Genomic DNA, 20,320 nt, shown 5'->3' with positions numbered 1-20,320 from the left:
GAGGGATGGAGAACATGAAAAGGTTCACTGTAAAAGTTTGTGGTTATTACAATATCTTCTGAGTAAAATTTCTTCCGTCGACAACCACAACCTGTCAAGAATTTTGCAATTCAAGAAGCCAAGTCTGACCAACAACTCCCTAATACCTTCAATATGGTCCTTTTTAAAATCTTGGATCAACATCAAAATTCCTTAATACACATGAAAAAATGTGAACTGCAGTTAGATTAAAAAGGCACATTTAATCACTGTCTATGTGAATTACTTGTACCAGTTATTTTTAAACTGAGTAAACTGCACATATAAAAGGTAGTTAAAAATGATATTACTCTCAGCTCTCTTGTGTAACTTTCTGTTACTAGGAAGGTTTCCCACTCTTCTCCTACACTAGATGTGATTTGACTTCTAAAAAAACAAGTGACTTTCTCAAGATTAGCATGTAAGGCAACTTAATTCTCTGTAGTTTTGGCCATTGAACAGTAGCTTTTATATACAGTTGCTCCAGCCACTAAGATGTCATTCTCAGTGAGTAGAGAGGTACATAATTCCAACCTGAGTCGTAAATTGATCTCATTAGCATGGATTCGTGATATATTTCTCTGATGCTTAACAATAATATTGTTAGCACTAGGTGTTGGGTTTCATTATTTGCTCTTTTTTTAAAAAAAACTTCAGTAAACTCCTACTCTACTTACTTTATATCGACATATATTTAGGTTCGCTTGAGTGTTTTTTTTAAAAACTCCTTGTATTGGTGAAATGACACGAATTAACAAATCTGAACATTGCACACTGCTCTATACTGTCTTGTCTGAGTACATCTTTAATTCTCCCATATTTGCCTTGACCATTGCATCTCAATGTCATAAAATTTTCCTCTTCGTGTTGTTTTCCTGTTTGTATCTCACAACATTCCTCTGTATTCCTTTGCTGTTTTTATATACATAGTCAGTCTAGATTTCCAAATTCTCAACATTTCTATAAGCCTTTTATTTTACCTTGCTGCAGTATTTATCTAATTTATTGAACATGGTTGCTTAACTACACAAGCAAAACTTTTGCCTTTTAGAGATGCATGTCAGTTTTGTATCAAAGCAAAAATGAAGGGGAACTTTTGTCCCTGTTCATAGACTCCTGCACAAACAGGTCAACAATTTGTCCTGCAGATAATGCAATGTTCCTTCCATTTGAAACATGCTCAATTTAAAATTTAGAACCAGTTTTTGACTCCTCTTTCTCCATCTCCCTGCAACCCAATATTAAGTTCAATTGTATTATGGTAATTATTACAAAACATTTCACCTTGCCCACATTTTACCCACCAGCTTCCATAGTCAACATATCATTCAGCATTATGTCTCTTCCCAAATACACCTTTATCTCCCCTACACTTTCAGCATTCAAAAGGAGACTGTCCACTAGCACACACTCCCTTTTCCCATAACCCAATGCAAATGCAGGAGATTTAGCACTTGCCCTTGCATCTCCTTTCATCCAACCACCCTGGGCCCCAAACATAATCCCCAACTAAAGCAGCAAGTAAATTGAAAGACCTGCAATGTTGCCTGCTGCACTGCTGGCTGCCAAGTAGTGTACTGTACATTTAGGAGGCCCCAAACGCAAATAGAGTGATTGCCTTCCTGAATAACTTCATATAAACTGAAACCATGATCCTGAATTTCTAATAACTGGACACTAATTCTTCACTTTACTTACTCGAGGAGTTCAGCTTCCTGCACAACCCAATGGAGGGCGTGTGAATTAATCCTTGGAGTGGGGTGTTCCAATTAGTACAAAACCCAAGGATTGGTCTGTGCGCGAGATTCTATCCATCTAAGTCTCAGAGTCACACAGTAGAAACAGCCCTTTTGGCCCACCATGTCTTTGCTGAACAATAAACACCAAACTACACCAATCCCAATTACTTGCACTTGGCCCATAGCCCTACTATACTCCAACGTTTTAAGTGCTCGTTCAGATGTTTCTTAAATGTTGTGAGAATATGCACTTCCACCAACCTGTCAGGCAGCACGTTCCATATATCTACCACTGTCAGGGTGGAGTTTGTTTTTCTCAGATCCCCTCTAAACTGCTTGCTCCTCACCTTAAGCCTATACCCTCTGGTGTTAGACATGTCTGCCATGGGGAAGAGAATCTCACGATCTACTCTGTCTATGCCTCAATCGGATCCATCTCGGTCTCCTCTGCTCCAAGGAAAACAAACCCAGCCTAGTCAGTCTCTCCTCACAACTGAAACTTTGTCTCCCAGGCAACATCCTGGTGAATCTTTTCCGCATCCTCTCCAGTGCAATCACGTTCTTCTGACAGCATGGCATCAAGAACTGTACATAGTATTCCACCTATGGCCTAACCAATGTTTTATAAAGTTGTAGCAAGACTTCAGTGCTCATATATTCTACACTGCAGCTAATGAAGGCAAGCATCTTGTATGCCTTCTTCACCACACAGTCGACCTGTGCTGACAGCATGGAAGATCTGTGGACCTGTACACCAGGATTCCTTTATTTCTCCATGCTCCCTAATGATCTATCATTCAACTCCAGAGTTCCCTGCCATGATGATCCTGCCCAGTTTGCCCATTTACCTGCTGTTCTATTGTAACCATTTAGGTTTCCATTTGTCTTGTATTTTGTTCCTTTACTTGTTCTGTTACCACCCCCGAAAGCATTATTCTTTTTTCCGTATTATTATTTAATCACATAGCTGTTCATTAAACATCTCTCTCTCTTTTCCCTAGCCATCCTTGTTGAAAAGTTAAAAGTCTAACATCACAGTTCTGATGCAAGATCTAAATTATCAACTCAGTTCCTCTCACCATAAATGCTACCCGACTTACTGAGTGTTTCCAGGCATTTCTATTTTAGACTGTCAGCTAGAAAGGTTTATGAGAAGTGAGTCTTTTTCCCCTCAATGTCTTCAGTTCAGTTCAGTTCCATTTTCATCACTGTTATCTAGAGATTCTACAGGTTCCCCCAGCTAATGTGCTCATCTATGATGTCCACTGCTAAGCTTTCCTCTCTTTAAGCCATTCATTGATACATGATAACATTACCTCAACATTAGGGCAGACTATTTAAAAGTAAATCATTTTTCTCCCAAATCCACTATGCAAACAAAGTAACAGGAAAACAGATGAGCAATGTTAATAACTGGAAAAACCAATAGACTGTTCATAAATCAGAGACTTTTACACTCAACTTGCTGATAAACCTTTCACCGAGAAAGCTCCAAGTCAAAAGCAAATCCTCATACATTCCCTTTCATCTACTTTCCCATTATCCAATTTTCCTGTACATTATACAATTCAAATTATGGACATTTCTAGTCATTTAAGACCAACCAGGCTCAAATAATGCTGCACAAAATTGTGCCTACTCATGCGCTAAGAAGGAATATGTAACCTTTTGCTGAAATTCTTTGGATGTCAATCTCTTTCTGACCAACACAAATCTACTCATCTGATTGTTTTTCAGAATATGTCAATTTAGTATGGATTTGGTCAACAGTCTCAAAGCTCTGAATATGACCAGTCCATAGTTTCTTTGTCCAGCATCTAAAGGATTCAAGGGATAGTAGCAGTCTATGTACAAAAGTGCCTAAAATACAGAAAGCAGAGAGTAAACTGGAAAACTGTCATTATTCAGACTGGAGGGAAACACATTAGCATCCAACAAGGGTCACTATTAAAACAATTGCCCAGTTGGATATATATGAATGACTTTGCTTTGGTTACAGCGAGCAAAATTTCCAAGTTTGCAGAAGATACAAAACTTAAATGGGGTGGGATGGGGGTTAAAGGTTTTAAGGGCAAGCAGGAATGCAGATTTGAGGCTACAATCAGATCAGCCATTATCTTAATGAATGGTGGAGTAGACTCACGGAGCTGAATAGTCTATTCCTAATTCATATATATGCATGAATGAATGAAGCAAAAAGCACAAAAGTAAAATAGTTCGGCCAAACGATTGTAATTTAAGAATGAACAAACTAGAGAAAGAAGACGCTCAATCTTACATTTGATGCATTTAGGAAGTTGCCTATAGCCAGTAATGTTGCCAGGATGTATCTTAAAGTTTTATTGTTTTCTAACTGGTCCATTCCTTCTTTCAAGTCTTGCAGAGGCTCCGCAACTTCCTGCAAGTAAGACATAAGCATACCATATCACCAAGGTCACAAGCACTTGATGCATTATGCACTGTATAACATTTTAAACATCATTCGTGGGCGTCATTAGCTGTGGCAGCATTATTGCCCTAGTTGCCCTTGAGAAGGTCGTGGCAAAGCTACTGATGAATGTTCAGCCAAACATCAACTTATCTATGATCCTTCAATAAAGCTAAATGCTATTTATACATTCAAATCTCGCAAGCTGCATTACACCAAGAAATTCGCGTTCGTGAAAAAGGCAGCTAGTGAACATTAGTTGTGAAAATTTCTGGCTTGACAGAACAGTAGCCTCAATTTCATTTGCAATTCCATATGATTTAGCAGATTCAGATACATTGTGGCATCAGCTGTTCAGTACTGAACAGGGAATTATATTCTTGCAAGATATGAACCTTCAAACTATACTCAGTTGCATTGTTGACATACTATCAAACATTGTACCCTCACTAACGATCCCTTAGCAGCCAATAAATATGCACTGGTTTAAACTGAACTAAAATCACTCTTGCAATCATGGTCTTGCTCAAAAATACACCTCTTGACAATTACTCTCTCGCTATAATTCCACCTCTTATCAGTGAGAAAACGTCGATCTCATTAATATCCCTAACTGGTAGCAAATCACAGTTGTTGTAAGCAACAAAAGGCTAAAGATGCCATTGCATTTTATTTAGTTATCCATTGAAGCGGACATCATAAGGCCATACTGTCAATCAAACGCTGCACATATAAACAAAATTTTTTTCTGCATTGTTGTTACCTTCTCTACTGTCTCATAGTCTAGCTTGAAGGCCCAGAGTTGGAGTCTGGCTGAGAGTTCACTAATAGAAGACAAAGTAAGAAGGAACTGCTCTGCAGAACCCAAAGGAATGTCGGGATTCAGCAACTGGGCCTCCTGGATCTTCTGCTTTTCCTCTTCACTGGGAATCATGGTCAGGATTTTCTAAAACAAAATCAGATACATGAAAACAATTTAATGATCAATTGCCTGCAGCATTTGGGATTTTTTTTATATTTCATGGGTCTGTGCATTTTACTTTGGAGAGTGACATTCTACATAGGACCATCCGCTGGTTATACAATTAAGATTAGTCACTCTTCTTTTCCAATGTTTGAGCAGGAGAGAATCAGAATTCTCAAACCCTAGATGTTAACTTGTCTAACGACATGTTGGACGAAGGTGTGAATGGTGACATGCAATCCATCTGACTTGTAAATATTTGAATACACAATATATCAAATCTTAGGGTGAACATTGAAAGGAAATTCAGTAGCAAAATGTGTTTAAAAAGTGAAACTCTCAATTTTGGCCAGCTCTCAATCAGTTAGATTCTACAAGAATGTGCTCTCCTCACACTTGACCTTGGGCACTTTGACAGACACGCCGAATACTGGTCCTATGATAGATAAAAATTTGAAAAAAAAAATCTGTTCAGTAGCATACAGGGAAGTACATTAGAGATATTAAAAATGAAACTAGATGCTATATTATCAGACATGGTGGCCAAAAAAGAATGGGTGAAATAGCCTTTTCTCTCATTTCTTCATTAACTGCTCAGTAACAGTAACATCAGAGTAGGAAAGTCATGACTTCAAGTCACACTTCAGAGATTTGAGCACGTAATCCAGGTCAACAATGCAATACAGTGCTGAGGAAGGGAAAAAATATTAAACCGAGACCCTATCTGCTCTCTCAGGCCAGTTTAATAGACCCCATGGCATTACTTTGAATAAGGGCAGGGAAATCTTTGATGTTCTGACTAATATCTAACCCTCAATCAATAGCTCAATTGAGAAACCATCTGCCTCAACAGGAGGCTCATCTTGACTCATCCCATACCTTTACGCACGGTCAGAAATGGACAGAGAAATCCACTGGAAGCTTACCTCTATACCTTCTTTATTCAAGGCATATTCATCAAAGTTCAGAATTGCGGTCTTAATTGTTCTTGGTGGTGGCAATACGGTCAGTCCAATGTTAATGGCATTGCTCCGTTTTGAGTCTAACACAATGATTTCCTGTCTCTTCCCATCTGCAGCCGTTTTCTGAGATAAAAAGTTACATATTCATACAGAATTAGACTACACATACAAAATAACTTTTGAGTTCTCAGAATGTTGGCTATTTGTTAAGGATAGACCACATTGCTGAGAAATACCAGGGTGCTAGAGACAAAAATACGCCTTTCCTTGAGCACACCTTCTATGTCTATTCCCATTCAAAGAAAGGGGTAAGGAGTCACAAGCACTTCCTCTGCTAACTTATGTTATAGGATCCCAACAGTGTGGAAACAGGCCCTTTGGCCCAACAAGTTCACACCGACCCTCCGAAGAGCATCCCACCCAGACCATTCTCCTACCCTACATTTCCCTCGTCTAACCCACCTAACCTAAACATCCCTGAACACTACGGGCAATTTAGCATGGCCAATCCACCTACCCTGCACATCTTTGGACTGTGGGAGGAAACCAGAGCACTCGGAGGAAACCCACACAGACACAGGGAGAATGTGCAAACTCCACACAGACAGTCGCCCGAGGCTGGAATTGAAGCTGGGTCCCTGGCGCTGTGAGGCAGCAGTGCTAACCACTGAGCCATTACGTTCACCACTGTGATCAATAGAACCTTAGTAGAAACCAGAGGCTTGAAAATCCGTGGGAGCCCATTGATCCCTTGCAGTAACCCTGCTGGAAGATGAGCAAAACCAACTAACCCCACACCAAAAGAGCAAGGATGGAGTGTTAGGGTCTAGTTGCTTTCCTGGAGTTAACTGCATGCCACATGAACACAGACATGCTCTTTCTCTACCCTTACCAACCAATAAGACGTAAGGAGCAGATGTGGGCTATTTGACCCATTGGGTCTGCTTCACCAATGAGACCTTGGCTGACCTGATAATTTTCAACTTCTCCTGCTTTTCCCCCTTCATTCCCTATATCATAGAACAAAATCATAGAATCCATACAGTGTGGAAACAGGCCATTCAGCCCATCAAGTCCACACCAACTTTATCCATGTAACCGTGCATTTTCCATGGCTAACGCACCCAGCCTGCACAGCCCTGGACACTGCGGGGCAATTTAGTATGGCCAATCCACCTACCCTACACATCTTTGGACTGTGGGAGGAAACCAGAGCACTCAGAGGAAACCCACGCAGACACGAGGAGAATGTGCGAACTCCACACAGACAGTCACCTGGTGGAGAATTGAACCCAGGTCCCTGGCACTGTGAGGCAGCGATGCTAACCACTGAGCCACCGTGCTGCCAAACTCCAAGGGTGACTGCCACATCAATGCTCCAATTTCACCTACTTCCCGCAAAGATCTTTGTGTCCCACTCAAACGCGCACTCTAAGTTGTGTTTTTTTTACAATAAAAATAGGAATAATTGAGGAACATTTCAGTTTTGTACATGATTATACCTTCATGCAAATGTTCTCATCCACTGATTGTTAGATCAATGACATTGTGGCTCAATCAGTAGCACAGCAGCGTTCCCATCTCTGAATCACGATGGCGTGGATTCAAATCCAATTTGAGCCCTGGAGCTCAAAAATCACAGTTAAATCTAATGCATTTCTGAAAGAGTGCAGTTCTGTTAGAGGTCACAACTTATGGGTAAGTACCTGCTGGTCTTCTGAAGGGGAAAAAGATCCCACAGACAATTTTGAAGAAGAATTGCAAGAGAATTATATCTGGTAACTTAGTCAACATCTATGCCTTAATTAATATCAGAAAAACTGATTTCCTGGGATTAACACATTGCTTGCAAGAGTTCGCTGAATTGCACCAGTGCAAGTTGTGATGTATAGTTTGACAGGTTTGTGATCACCGTTTGTAACATGTCCCTGATTGCTCTTGGCAAGTATGAGCAGGTCATGTTTACCACTTGGATATAGTGGGAGAAAAATGGGAAAGAGATCGTATCAAAATATGAAGCAGTAGAACACATGAACAGCCTAGGAGTGGGTCAACTACCTGTCAACTCAGACTGACACTGGTGTCTTGTCTAGAGAAACAGCTTCAAAAATAACTTAAGGGGGAAACACAACTCAAAAAAAATGGATAAGAATGTGCACTCTTCACGTATGAATGAACACAAAGGATCTCGTGACCTTACAGGAACCATTCACTTATTAGGAAAACAGTCTTCAAAATGAAAACATAAAGCATTTCCAATAAAATAACATCTGTAGGAATGATTTCCTGGTAATTCCACCTGCAGAATATTATAACGTAGAATGACTGGAACGCACAAAAGCCCACAGACTCTCTTTTCAGAGAATATTGTAGGAGAGAAAAGAAAACCAAAGCAAACACACACTGCCCTTTGAGAGCCACAGGAGTCTTTCAAGACTGAAATGGAAGACTGTAGTTTTGTGGTTCATTGCGACAGCTGTTGACTCGATATCATTCTTTTTCCTTGCTCATTTCAAATGAACATTCTCTGCTAGAACGCTACAGGAGCTTCATTTCAGAAAGGCTGTTGAAAATCTGGTAAGAATGAGGTTGACATGGAGTTGGAGAGGGGTGGAGAGGACTGACCACAAATTACTACCTGACTGACACAAACCACCTGCATTATCACTGCGCACCTTTAACCACCGAAGGCATTGAATCATACATTAGAAAATATGTTCTACTTACTTTCCAATGCCTTGCTAGAGTAACCATTTATGCCTGATTTTTCAACTCACTTCTGTTTTTATTCCTGATTTACAGCATCTGCAGTTCTTTTGGTTTTTAACCGTTTTCGCAATGTATTAGCAAAGACCTTGAATACAAGGGATTTTACAGCAGAGCTTGATTTCGCCATCATCCACAGTCTGTAAATTTACACTTCCCAGCATGGGTCAGAGTCAGGGTTTATGTTTCAGGGTAGAAAGGGCACTTATTGTATCTCTAGTCCAGTCAAGGCCAATTAACTCAACACGGATGACTCCAAGAGGAACTGCCTCATCTATATAACCCCATTTCCCATGTTGGGCAATGAATTCCCAAATTAACTATCAAGAAAACCCCACAATAAGATTTAGAATAGAAATTTTTAGCATTCTATTTGATTAGAAACAGACTCTTAATGTTGACTGGTGCCAAGTCACCTTTTTATTTAAATAGATGCCAATTGAATGCTATCATTTAGGGTTGAGAGGTGTCCTTATAGAGGTTTATAAAATCATGAGGAGTATAGACATATAGGTAAAGAGGGGTTAATGGTAGGTGTCTTTACCCTAGGGTGAGGGATTTCAAGACTAGGAGGCATGTTTTTAAGTCGAGAGAGACACATAGAGAGACTTAAAAAAGACATGAGGGGCCAATTTTTTGCATAGAGCATGGTTCACATGCAGAATGAACTTCCTAACGAAGTGGTGATTGCGAGCACAGTTACAATGTTTAAAAGACACTTGCATAAGTACACAAGTAGGAAAGGTTTGGAGGGATATGGGCCAGGAGCAGGCAGGTGGGACTATTTAGTTTGAGATTATGATTATCATAGACTGTTGGTGTGTATCATAGGATTCAATTACTCATCAAAATAGTGGACACTACATTCTAAGCCAGTAAACTGTAGGAACAAATTGACTACAGTATTAACTTTCCACCTGGTGGGACAGTAGAAAAATATTGCTACCAGGAGGTATACAACTTCATGCCCTTCTACTTGTCATAGCTGCATAAGATGAAGTACAAACAAATAATTATAAAACAAAAAGCTAATCTTGATCAGGCAAGACTGACAGCCAAGATGAAGATGTTGCCATTACACTGGAGAGGGTTAATGGTTCCAGATCACTATAAATGTCTCCAGCCTACATCTGCATTCTCTCCAGAGGTATATTTTAACACTACAAAACCTTGCTCAGGCAAGAATGTACTCAGGAAAATATGTTCCTTGCATTTCTGTAGCTATGTTGGCAAGGCTAGGCTGTGCTTACTTAGAACAGGTGGCTTTTATTGGAAGTGAAATCCAGCACTTACTGGGGACCTGAACTAAGAACAGAAAATGCTGGAAAAACCCAGCAGGTCTGGCAGCATCTGTGGAGACAGAAACAGGGTTAATGTTTCAACACCAATCTAACTCTTCATTGGAACTTCAGGAAGAGTTGAAAAACGTGGGGAGGAGTAAGTGGAACAGAAGGGAAGGACAGAGGGCAAAGTAAGTTCAAGATCACAGGTGTCACAGTGAAGAGAGGGAGGGAGAGGACATGCGGGGGAAGGAGGGCGCGTGCGAGAGAGAACAGGTATTAAATTTAATGTCAAGTCCAGAAGGCTGTACAGTTCCTAAATAGAAAATGAGGCACTGTTCTTCGACCTTGTATGGAGCTTCACAGGAACTCTAGGACAGAAACGTGAACAGGAAAGCTGGGTGGTGTATTGAAATTTTCGGCATTTTACAGCATTTGGGATTCAGTGTTAAGTTCAACAAATTCAGATCTTGAACATCAAGTTCCATCTGGTTTTCCTTGCCTTTTTCTCTTCATCTTATTCCCCCTAAGCAAGTCTGATTCTCTGGCAGAGCTGACCAATATTCCGCACTTCTCTGGACCTATCCTCTCTACACCATTACCACTCTCTTTGCCTTTTTGTCCTGTGACACCCATGATCTCTAACCCCCCTTACTTTCTAGCCTTCTCTTCTGCTCCACATCCTCTCCCCATTGTTGTCCACAGTATAAAACCCATATTTTCTCTTCAGTTCTGAAGAGGAGTCATCATGGATTCAAACATTAAACATGCTTCTCTAATCACAGATGCTGCCAGACCTGCTCAGTTTTTCCAGCATTCCCTTTCCATTATGGATTTTATTGTACCCACATATAAATGAAAGCAACACTCTTGCATTCATTGATATTACCCTTTCAGTTCACCGCTTCTCGTCACGGCAAAATGTACCAGAGTGAGAGTGTGAATCAGGGCACAAGCCAGCTTCAAATGAAGCTGAACAAAGCACACCCTGGGCCAACAGCAATGTGACACTCTCAAGGGTTTACAGAAGGCAGTATAGTCAGTGCTGCTCCAAGGTTTAAAATTTGAAATGGCTGAGACAGCGCACACTGTGAAATTACAATTTCTTCCAGAATACAACCTGCACAATCTTCTTATTTGCGTGATCAAAATAAAACTAAACATGGCATTACCACAGAACCCAGAGGGAGAGGATGATAAGAAACTGAAGCTGCATATAGACAGAATGAAACTTGGCCATAGATTTGAAGACATACACAACAATAATAGAGGGAATGGATGGATATTCTACAGGGCTACATGAATTAGGGCAAGAGGAGCTTCGCATGGTGTAAACACAGGCATAAACCAATTAAGCTGAATAGCCTGTTTCTATGCAGCACATTCTCAGCGAAGGTACTCAAGTGGGAACAGGTTAATTTTTGATCTGGTAAGTTTTGATCAGAACATATTTTCAACTCCAGAGGATGTGTGGAGGAAATATCAGCAGAAGATGAGTTTAGATCCCGAGAGTCTTTGGAATAGATTGATGGAAGATCCAAAAATACCATGGAATTCCAGCAAAGACAATTATTTGGATCGAAGACACACATGATGAATCTAAGTGTTATGAAAGGTCCGAGAGTGGGGAGAGGTGCAATTGGTTAATATCACTCATGGCAAGCCTGCATATAGTGACCCCATTTAAGCACTGCAGCATCCTTGAATTTGCATTGAAAAGACTGATAGGTGTTACAGAGGACATAGCTGTTTGTCTTACATGTAGCTGTAAGATTAAGAATTAACACATCTTACTTTTAATGTAAAAAGTCTCTATTAGCAGAAAAACATAAATGGCTAAACAATGACTAATCAGTCCACCAAGGATCAACAACAAATCAGAGAGAACACTATCAACACTGATGAATTGATAATCAGAGTTGTAGAATTGTACAGCACAGAAACAGACCTTTCAGTCCAACTCATCCATGCTGACCAGATATCCTAAATTAATCTAATCTACTCTTTTGTTACATCCAGATTAAACCAATATAAGAACCACGCTGAGATATTTTAAGGTGAGGACTGCGAGATCGCTGAGAGTGAATACGGTTTTGTCACCCACAATATAGCAAATTTGGCAGCTGTCTTAACACTGCTAATAACACACATGATCATAGTTGTGCTGAATAGCTTCTCCAATCATCACCATTAGTAGCAGGAGGTAGGGCCGGAAGAAAATGACACATCTAACGTTGTGAAGGCAGTGTTTTGATTTTGGGAGCAGGAGCAGTTAGTGAGAAATTCAATTAGAACAGATCATTGACTGAATATTGCACTTGATCAAAATATTCTTGATGTACCTCATGCCCCTGTTTAGTACCATTTCCACTATGTTGCTGTAATTCTGTTACATGGATTCAACAAGGAGCCAGGGAGACAATACAAAATTGACAAAATCTGATATTTACAGTCAGGAAACTGCATTATATCATCAGATTAAACGTTCCACTGCAACTAGAGGATGGGATTTTTGGTATTACAATGACAGAAACCATCTGTTGAGCTCAAAATTTCATTCTTATGCATGATGTACACAGCAACAACAATTTCTATCCATTTAGCGCCTTCAGTTCAGTAAGAGGCCCTCAGCACTTGACAGGAACAATGAAATAAAATTTGACACCGAGACTCACAGAGAAAATTAGGGTGGATGAACAAACATTTTATCAGGTTGGCTGGTTTTAAGGAACATGTTAAAGGGGAGACAATAGGCAGAGATGTTTAGAGCCTAAACCATCAAAAATACAGGGATTAAAATTTCGTGGACAGGGGGCTAAATGAGGACGTGCAGAGAACTTAGAGAAGGAGAAAGATTTCAGAGAGGGGCAAAGCTGTAGGGATTTGAAAATATGTAGAGAATTTTAAAATTTAGGCATTGTTAAACTGGGGAGGAAGCAGAGGTCAAAGAGTAGAGAGGTATTTGAAAACATAACATGGAATGGCTACTTGAATTACAATAATATTAAATTTATACCAAAGTTTTCCCACGCAATAATGTATGATGGGGAAGAAAGAAACAGTGCTAAGGATAACAGAATAGTGAAGAAGGTGCTTGCCTTTATTGGTCAGTGCATTCAGCATTGGAGTTGGGAGGTCATGTTGCGGTTGTATAGGACATTTGTTAGGCCACTTTTGGAATACTGCGAGCAATTCTGGTCCCCTTGCTATAGGAAGGATGTTGTGAAACTTGAAAGGGTTCAGAGAAGGTTTACAAGGATGTTGCCAGGGTCGGAGAGTTTGAGCTATAAGGGAGACGCTGAATAGGCTGGGGCTATTTTCCCTGGAGCGTCAGAGGCTGAGGGGTGACCTTATTAACGTTTATAAAATCTTCAGGGACATGGATAGGGTGAATAGTCAAGATCTTTTCCCCAGGGTGAGGGAGTCCAAAACTAGAGGGCATAAGTTTGAGGGGGGGAAAAATGTAAAAAAAGGGACCTAAGGGGCAACTCTTTCCACACAGAGGGTGATGTGTGTATGGAATGAGCTGCCAGAGGAAGTGGTGGAGACTGATACAATTACAATATTTAAAAGGCATGCAGAAGGGTATATGAATAGGAAGGGCTAAGAGGGATCTGAGCCAAATGCTGGCAATGGGATGTGAATAATTTAGGATATCTGGTTGGCATGGATGAGCTGGACTGCAGGGTCTGTTTCATGCTGTGCAGCTCTGCGATAAGCCTGTGAAATTCCAAAAGGTTGGAAAAGTCAGAAACTCTTCCCAGGAAAGTCTTCCAAAGCATCTAGCCGCTGATTAGGGTTTTTACACCAGAGCTTCATTTGAACCCAGGTTTTTTTTTTAAAAAAGAGTACAAAAAAAATTTTGCAGTTAGGTATTAGAGTGAAGCCAATTTAATTTGAAAATTTTTAAATAGAAACCTGTGAAGCTTTGGAACTCGATATTAAACATCATTGTAAAGCTAAGTCACCTAGAGTAAAAGAGCAGAGGTATATCGTTGAAAAAACCTTGCAATAAACTCACTTTTAATTATCTTTTATTCCCAGTTATAGACAACAAACCACAGGAATTTTGCCATCTCTGCTTGGTTTGTTAGAGTTATCTTTGAAACAGTTGCCAATGTATTTCAATGTATCGGATGTGTTCATTGCACACATGTCTAACAATTGTTTGGCATTACAAAAGCAAACTGTTGTCTGATATACATCACGTGGAACCATTTGAACATTTTATTTAAGTCAAACCCATGCTGTGGGTCGAAACTATAACAATGTTCCTTCATTTTTATTGTTCTGGGTATGCCTCTTGAGGAGTAATAAACACACTCTCTCAGAGTACAGGAATATCCGAAGCCTGTAATTACAGTGCAGATGTTGGTCTACACCAATATTGCACCAAAAATGAACTTGAAAGGGAAAAAAAAAGGGGACTCCATGCTAGGAGTAAAAGTATTTCAAAAGCTATTTGTTACTGGTGCTCATTTTTTAATTGCGCAAAAAGGCTCTTGAAAGTTAGCAGTGATAGGGCATGCTTACAATGGCAATTTGTACAACTCATTGAAGGCTGTTACAGATATAAAATTGGTTACAGCTGTGCAAAGAAAGCTTCACAAAATTCTGAAGATCTGATCTTAAATTAAGTTGTCAGTCACATATGCCTTTCCACCTTTCACTGTTGCACCTCCCCAAACAAAGAATCTTTGCATTGTATCACACATTCTTTCAAATATTCCTCTTTCCCAGTAGTAGCAACTTTGATAAATTGGCCAAAACAGGCTGCATGAATAATGGTGACAATAGCAGAGATAAACAAAGCTCACCGTTATTTATGTACAAATCAAACAGCAACCTCTACCGAAATAGTAGTTGGACACAAACACACTGCTGTCCCAGGTAACAAGATGTAGAGCTGGATGAACACAGCAGGCCAAGCAGCATCAGAGGAGCAGGAAAGCTGACGTTTCGGGTCTGGATCCTTCTTCAGAAATGGGGGAGGGGAAGGGGATTCTGAAATAAATAGGGAGAGAGGTGGAGGCGAATGGAAGATGGATAAAGGAGCAGATAGCTGGAGAGACGACAGACAGGTCAAGGAGGCGGGGATGGAGCCAGTAAAAGTGAGTGTAGGTAGGGAGTTAGGGTGGGGTTGGTCAGTCGAGGGAAGCTGGACAGGTCAAGGAGGTGGGGATGAGGCTGGTAGGTAGGAGGTGGAGGTGGGGGTTGAGGTGGGAGGAGTGGATAGATGGGAGAAAGGAAGGACAGGTTAGGGAGGTGGGGACGAGCTGGGCTGGTTTTGGGATGCGGTCTGGGGTGGGGAGATTTTGAAGCTTGTGAAGTCCACATTGCTGCCATTGGGCTGCAGGGTTCCCAAGCGAAAGAGGTGGTGCTGTTCCTACAACCTTCGGGAGGCATCGTTGTGGCACTGGAGGCGGCCCAGGATGGACATGTCATCCAAGGAGTGGGAGGGGGAGTTGAAATGGTTTGTGGCTGGGAGGTGCAGTCGTTTGTCACGAACTGAGCATAGGTGTTTCACAAAGCGGTCTCGAAGGGTCCAGACTCGAAACGTCTGCTTTCCTGCTCGGCCTGCTGTGTTCATCCAGCTCTACACCTTGTTATCTCAGATTCTCCAGCATCGGCAGTTCCTACTATCGCTGCTGTCCCACATGCACAAAAATATTATTTTCTGGCTATCCATTCAAATGTATTGAATCTGCAACATTACTCTATTGACATTGTCAGCATGAATTAACTTCATCATTAAAAAAGTTTGGGCTTGTCTATTCCAGCACAAGTGTCCTTTTAATAGGAGGGAAGTAATGGCCTAGTGGTATTATTGCTGAAATGTTAATACAGAGACCCAGATAATGTTCCAGGGGACCCAGGTTCAAATCCCACCACTGCAGGTAGTGGGATTTGAATTCAATTTAAACAAAAAACAAATCTGGAATTGTCTGTCTAATGATGACCATGAATCCATGTCGATTGCTGGAATAACCCATCTGACTCACTAATGCCCTTTAGGGAAGGAAATTGCTATCCTTACCTGGTCTGACATACATGTGACTCCAGGCCCACAGCAATGTGATTGACTCTTAACTGATGGGCCACCAATGCTGTCCTAGCCAGCAACACCCTCATCACACAAATGAATAAAAACAAAAAATACCAACAAACAACTTCTCTGACAATAAATCTTTATTATATGAAGTCTCATTCCTTTGTATTTTAATTAATGTTAGAGATTTAAAAAGATACTTTCCAAACTTTTTCTTCGTCTCTTACCCCTCTTACTTTCCTTCTCCATTGTGTTTTACTTTTACACCCAATTTTGCATTTAATAGACTATCCTAACTTCCTGATTTAGCTGCTGATCAATGATTTTTCAATTTGGTTGGTTCAGAGTAGACAGAGTTATGGCACCAAGCTGTTTGGCTGACAGTAACATGCCATGCAAAAGCCCATTGAACATTTATAGGCAAATGCAGGGTCAATGAACAGCTGGCATGCTTTGTTCATTGCTTCCAAAAACATCTGACCTAATGTGTGTGGGTACTTGCAGAGGAGTCGGTTTAGCTTAGTCGATTAGATGCCTGGTTTACAATACAGAATGATGCCAACAGCATTGGTTCCAGTCCTACACAGGCTGAGGTTACCATGAAGAATTCTCCTTCCCAACCTCTCCTGAGGTGCGGTGACCCTCGGGTTAAACTACCGCCAGATGTCTGTCTCTCATGAGAGCACAGCCCCACGGTCTGTTAAGGCTATGGCTACTTTAACTTTGCTTCCTGTTCCATCACAAGTTTGCAAAGTGCAGGAATTGGAAGAACAAAGTTGAGAGAATAAAATCAGGTAACCCGTCATCTTAAGACTAAAAGACCGTAAGACATAGGAACAGAAATTAGGCCACTCAGCCAACAAAACCTCTCCATTATTCAATTAGGTCATGGCTGGTCTGATAATATTTAACTCCATTTTCCTGCCTTTTCCCCCATAACCTTTGATTGCCTTAATGATTAAAAATCCATCTCTTTCAATCTTGAATATACTTAATGACCCAAGCTCAACAGCGCTCAGTGGTAAAGAATTCCACAGATTTACTACCCTGGAAAAAGAAGTTGCTCGTCATCCCTATCCTAACTGGATACCCCCTTACTCAGGGGGTATGCTCTCTGGCCTAGACTCTCCATCTAGGGGAAACAACCTTTCTGCATCTATGTGGTCAAGTCCCTGAAGAATCTTGTATATTTCAATAAGGTTGCCTTGTGTTTTTCTGTATTCTAATGAGTACAGGCCCAATCAACTCAACATCTTCTCATAAGACAGTTTTCTCCACATCTGGTATCAGCTGGGTGAACCTAATCTGCCTCCTTGCCAGTATCTAGATCTCCCTGGATAAGGGGACCAATACTGTTACAGACTCCAGCTGTGCTTGGACTAGTACCTTGCATAGTTTGAGCAAGATCTCCCTATGTTACCAGCTGAGAGGAAGCTGCTGGAATCTGTTATTAGGACAGAGAGACTGGACACATGGAAATAGTTGATTAGAACAGTCAGCACAATTTGTGAAATCCTCTTCCTTTATTAAGTCTGATGAATCTAGCTTTCACTTTTTTGGAAGGATTTCCAACAGGGTCAATAGCTAACTGGTTTCATCGTCATAATTGGGATGTAGGCATTGTTCGCAAGAACTTTGCGATGGAGATAGTTTGTGTTAAATTGATAGTAATCATTGGTTAGAGATTCACTGGAGCTTGTTATCTCAATTGTAACTACCTGACTTTAGAAAAGATGTCAAGGCCTTGAAGTAGGTGTACAGGAGTTTTTGTAGAACAGTATGAAGGATAAGGTTTTTCAGTAATCTGGAGAGATCAGGAAAGTGAGATTGTTCTACTTTAAAGTAAAAACTAATACACAGTCTTTCAAAAGTATGAGGTAGTTTCAAAGCAGTTAGGGAAAATTAATTTCTACTGGTGGAGCTGAGGTCACAGTGTTAAAAAAAAATTAAAAAAGCAGTCAGAAAGGAGATGAGAACTTATTTTCTTTAAACCAACAAGTGATGATATGGGACAACAAGGTGCAGGGCTGGATGAACACAGCAGGCCAAGCAGCATCATAGGAGCAGAAAGGCTGACGTTTCGGGCCTAGACCCTTCATCAGAAGAAGAAGGGTCTGAAGAAGGTCATTTCTGATGAAGGGTCTAGGCCTGAAATGTCAGCCTTTCTGCTCCTATGATGCTGCTTGGCCTGCTGTGTTCATCCAGCCCTGCACCTTGTTGTCTCGGATTCTCCAGCATCTGCAGTTCCTACTATCTCTGATACAAGTGATGATATGGAATGCCCTTCCTGAAAAAGGGTGGCAGAAGTGGATTCAGAAGGAACTTGGATCTCTACTGAAGAGGAAACTTTGCAGGACTCATTTGTAACTCCTTTCGAAAACAGGGACAGAAGAAATGAGCCAAACAACCTCATTGTGTGCTGATAATTCTATGTTCATATTTTAACTGCATGCTACCTTGATACACTTTCAGATACAATCTTCCACCCAAAATTAGAACCATAGAAAAGTTACAGCACAGAAAGAAGCCATTCAGCCCATCATTTCCACACCCAAGCTGAATAAACTAGACACTCATTCTAATTTCACCGTCCAGTACCTGTAGACTACAGAACTTCAGGTGCAGATCCAGGTTCCATTTAGATGAGTTCAGGGATTTCACCTTAACCACCAAACCTGGCAGCAGATTCCAGGCAACCATTAGCCCCTGGGGAAAATATTTTACTCATGTCCCCTCCAATCACCTTAAATCTGTGCTGCCTGGTAAATGACCTTTCCATAAAGGGAAATGGGTCTACACCACCCCTCACCCCCAACACCCCCCATCTAAGCTCCTCATTATTTCAAGTGTGAAGCTGGAGGAACACAGGTCAGGCAGCATCAGAGAAGGAAAGTCAACGTTCTGGGTCAGTCATCAGAAGCGTCCCGAAACGTCAGCTTTCCTACCCCTCTGATGCGCCTGACCTGCTGTATTCCTCCAGCTCCATGCTGTGTTGACTCTGACTCCAGCATCTGCAGTTCTCACTATCTCCTCATTATTTCATAGCCTTAACTAAGTCAGCCTCTTCTGTTCTGAGGAAATTAACCCTAGCCTATCCAATCTTTCCTCATAGCTTGAAGTTTCAAGCCCTGACAACATTCTTGTAAATCTCCTTTGTACTCTCTCAAGCAACCATGTCTTTCCTGTAATATGGTGATCAGAATTGTATTCACAACTCCAGCTGTGGCCTAACCAGTGAATTACATCATTTCACAATTACAACCTTTTGCTCTTGTATTCAAGATCATTCTCAATGAACAAAGCATCCATATGCCTTCTCTCTCAGCTTATCTACCTCTAGTGCCATCTTCAGGTACCTTTTAACATATGCTTCAAGGTCTCTCACTTCCTCTATTGCTCTCAATAGCTCCCGTGTTAATTGTGTATTCCCTTGCTTTGTTTGCCCTCCCCAAATTGTACGGCCTGTATCTTAACTCCCTCCAAATCGTATCTATCCTCGCCGCTTTTTGACTTTCAGTGGCTCCTGGTCAGACAGCGTCTCCAACTTATCAACCTCGTTTAATTGAATTCCTCAGTCATTTACCCCTCCCAGTCTGTGCACCATTCTCTAGCTCTACATAAGACCATAAGACAAAGGAGCAGAAATTAGGCCATTCGGCCCATCGAGTCTGCTCCGCCATTCAATCATGGCTGATAAGTTCCTCAACCACATTCTCCCGCTTTTTCCCTGTAACCCTTGATAATCAAGAACCTATCTATCTCAGTCTTAAATGTACTCAATGAGCTGGCCTCCACAGCCTTCTGTGGCAGTGAATTCCAGAGATTCACCACTCTCAGGCTGAAGAAGTTTACATATCTTAGTACTTTGTCAATTTTGGCTTCCTGCACATTGGCGGTCTGTTTTAAACCATACTGGTCCTAAGCATTCAAACCACGTGTAAACCTTTCCACTTCCTACATTTCTCTTCTGTTTTCTCTTTCAGCATCCTCCTAAGAATTCTCTTTCTTTGATCAAACTTTTGGTCACTCTTCTGTAGCTCAGCATCAACTAAAAAAAGCAAGAAAAGTTATTGGTATTGCTGTTAAGCACCTTGGGGCATTTTACTATGCGAAG

General features: G+C 40.9%; 1 protein-coding gene across 5 annotated transcripts in view; it reads right to left on the bottom strand.

The window, feature by feature from the left end:
* The window catches only part of fhod3b (formin homology 2 domain containing 3b), a 607,059-nt gene that overhangs the window by 52,548 nt on the left and 534,191 nt on the right, over positions 1–20,320 (bottom strand). For all 5 annotated transcript variants that reach the window (XM_048611383.1, XM_048611368.1, XM_048611373.1 and 2 more), the window contains 3 exons: positions 6,076–6,234; positions 4,949–5,131; positions 4,036–4,155 (listed from right to left, as the gene is read on the bottom strand). In XM_048611383.1, coding sequence (XP_048467340.1) covers positions 4,036–4,155; positions 4,949–5,131; positions 6,076–6,234 — 462 coding nt within the window. The remainder of the gene's footprint in view (positions 1–4,035; positions 4,156–4,948; positions 5,132–6,075; positions 6,235–20,320) is intronic.

This window comes from Rhincodon typus, chromosome 2 (genome assembly GCF_021869965.1).
Source record: "Rhincodon typus isolate 14 chromosome 2, sRhiTyp1.1, whole genome shotgun sequence".
Classification (NCBI taxonomy): domain Eukaryota; kingdom Metazoa; phylum Chordata; class Chondrichthyes; order Orectolobiformes; family Rhincodontidae; genus Rhincodon; species Rhincodon typus.
The sequence above is the reverse complement of the archived record's forward strand: the minus strand, read 5'-3'. Positions and strand labels throughout refer to the sequence as shown.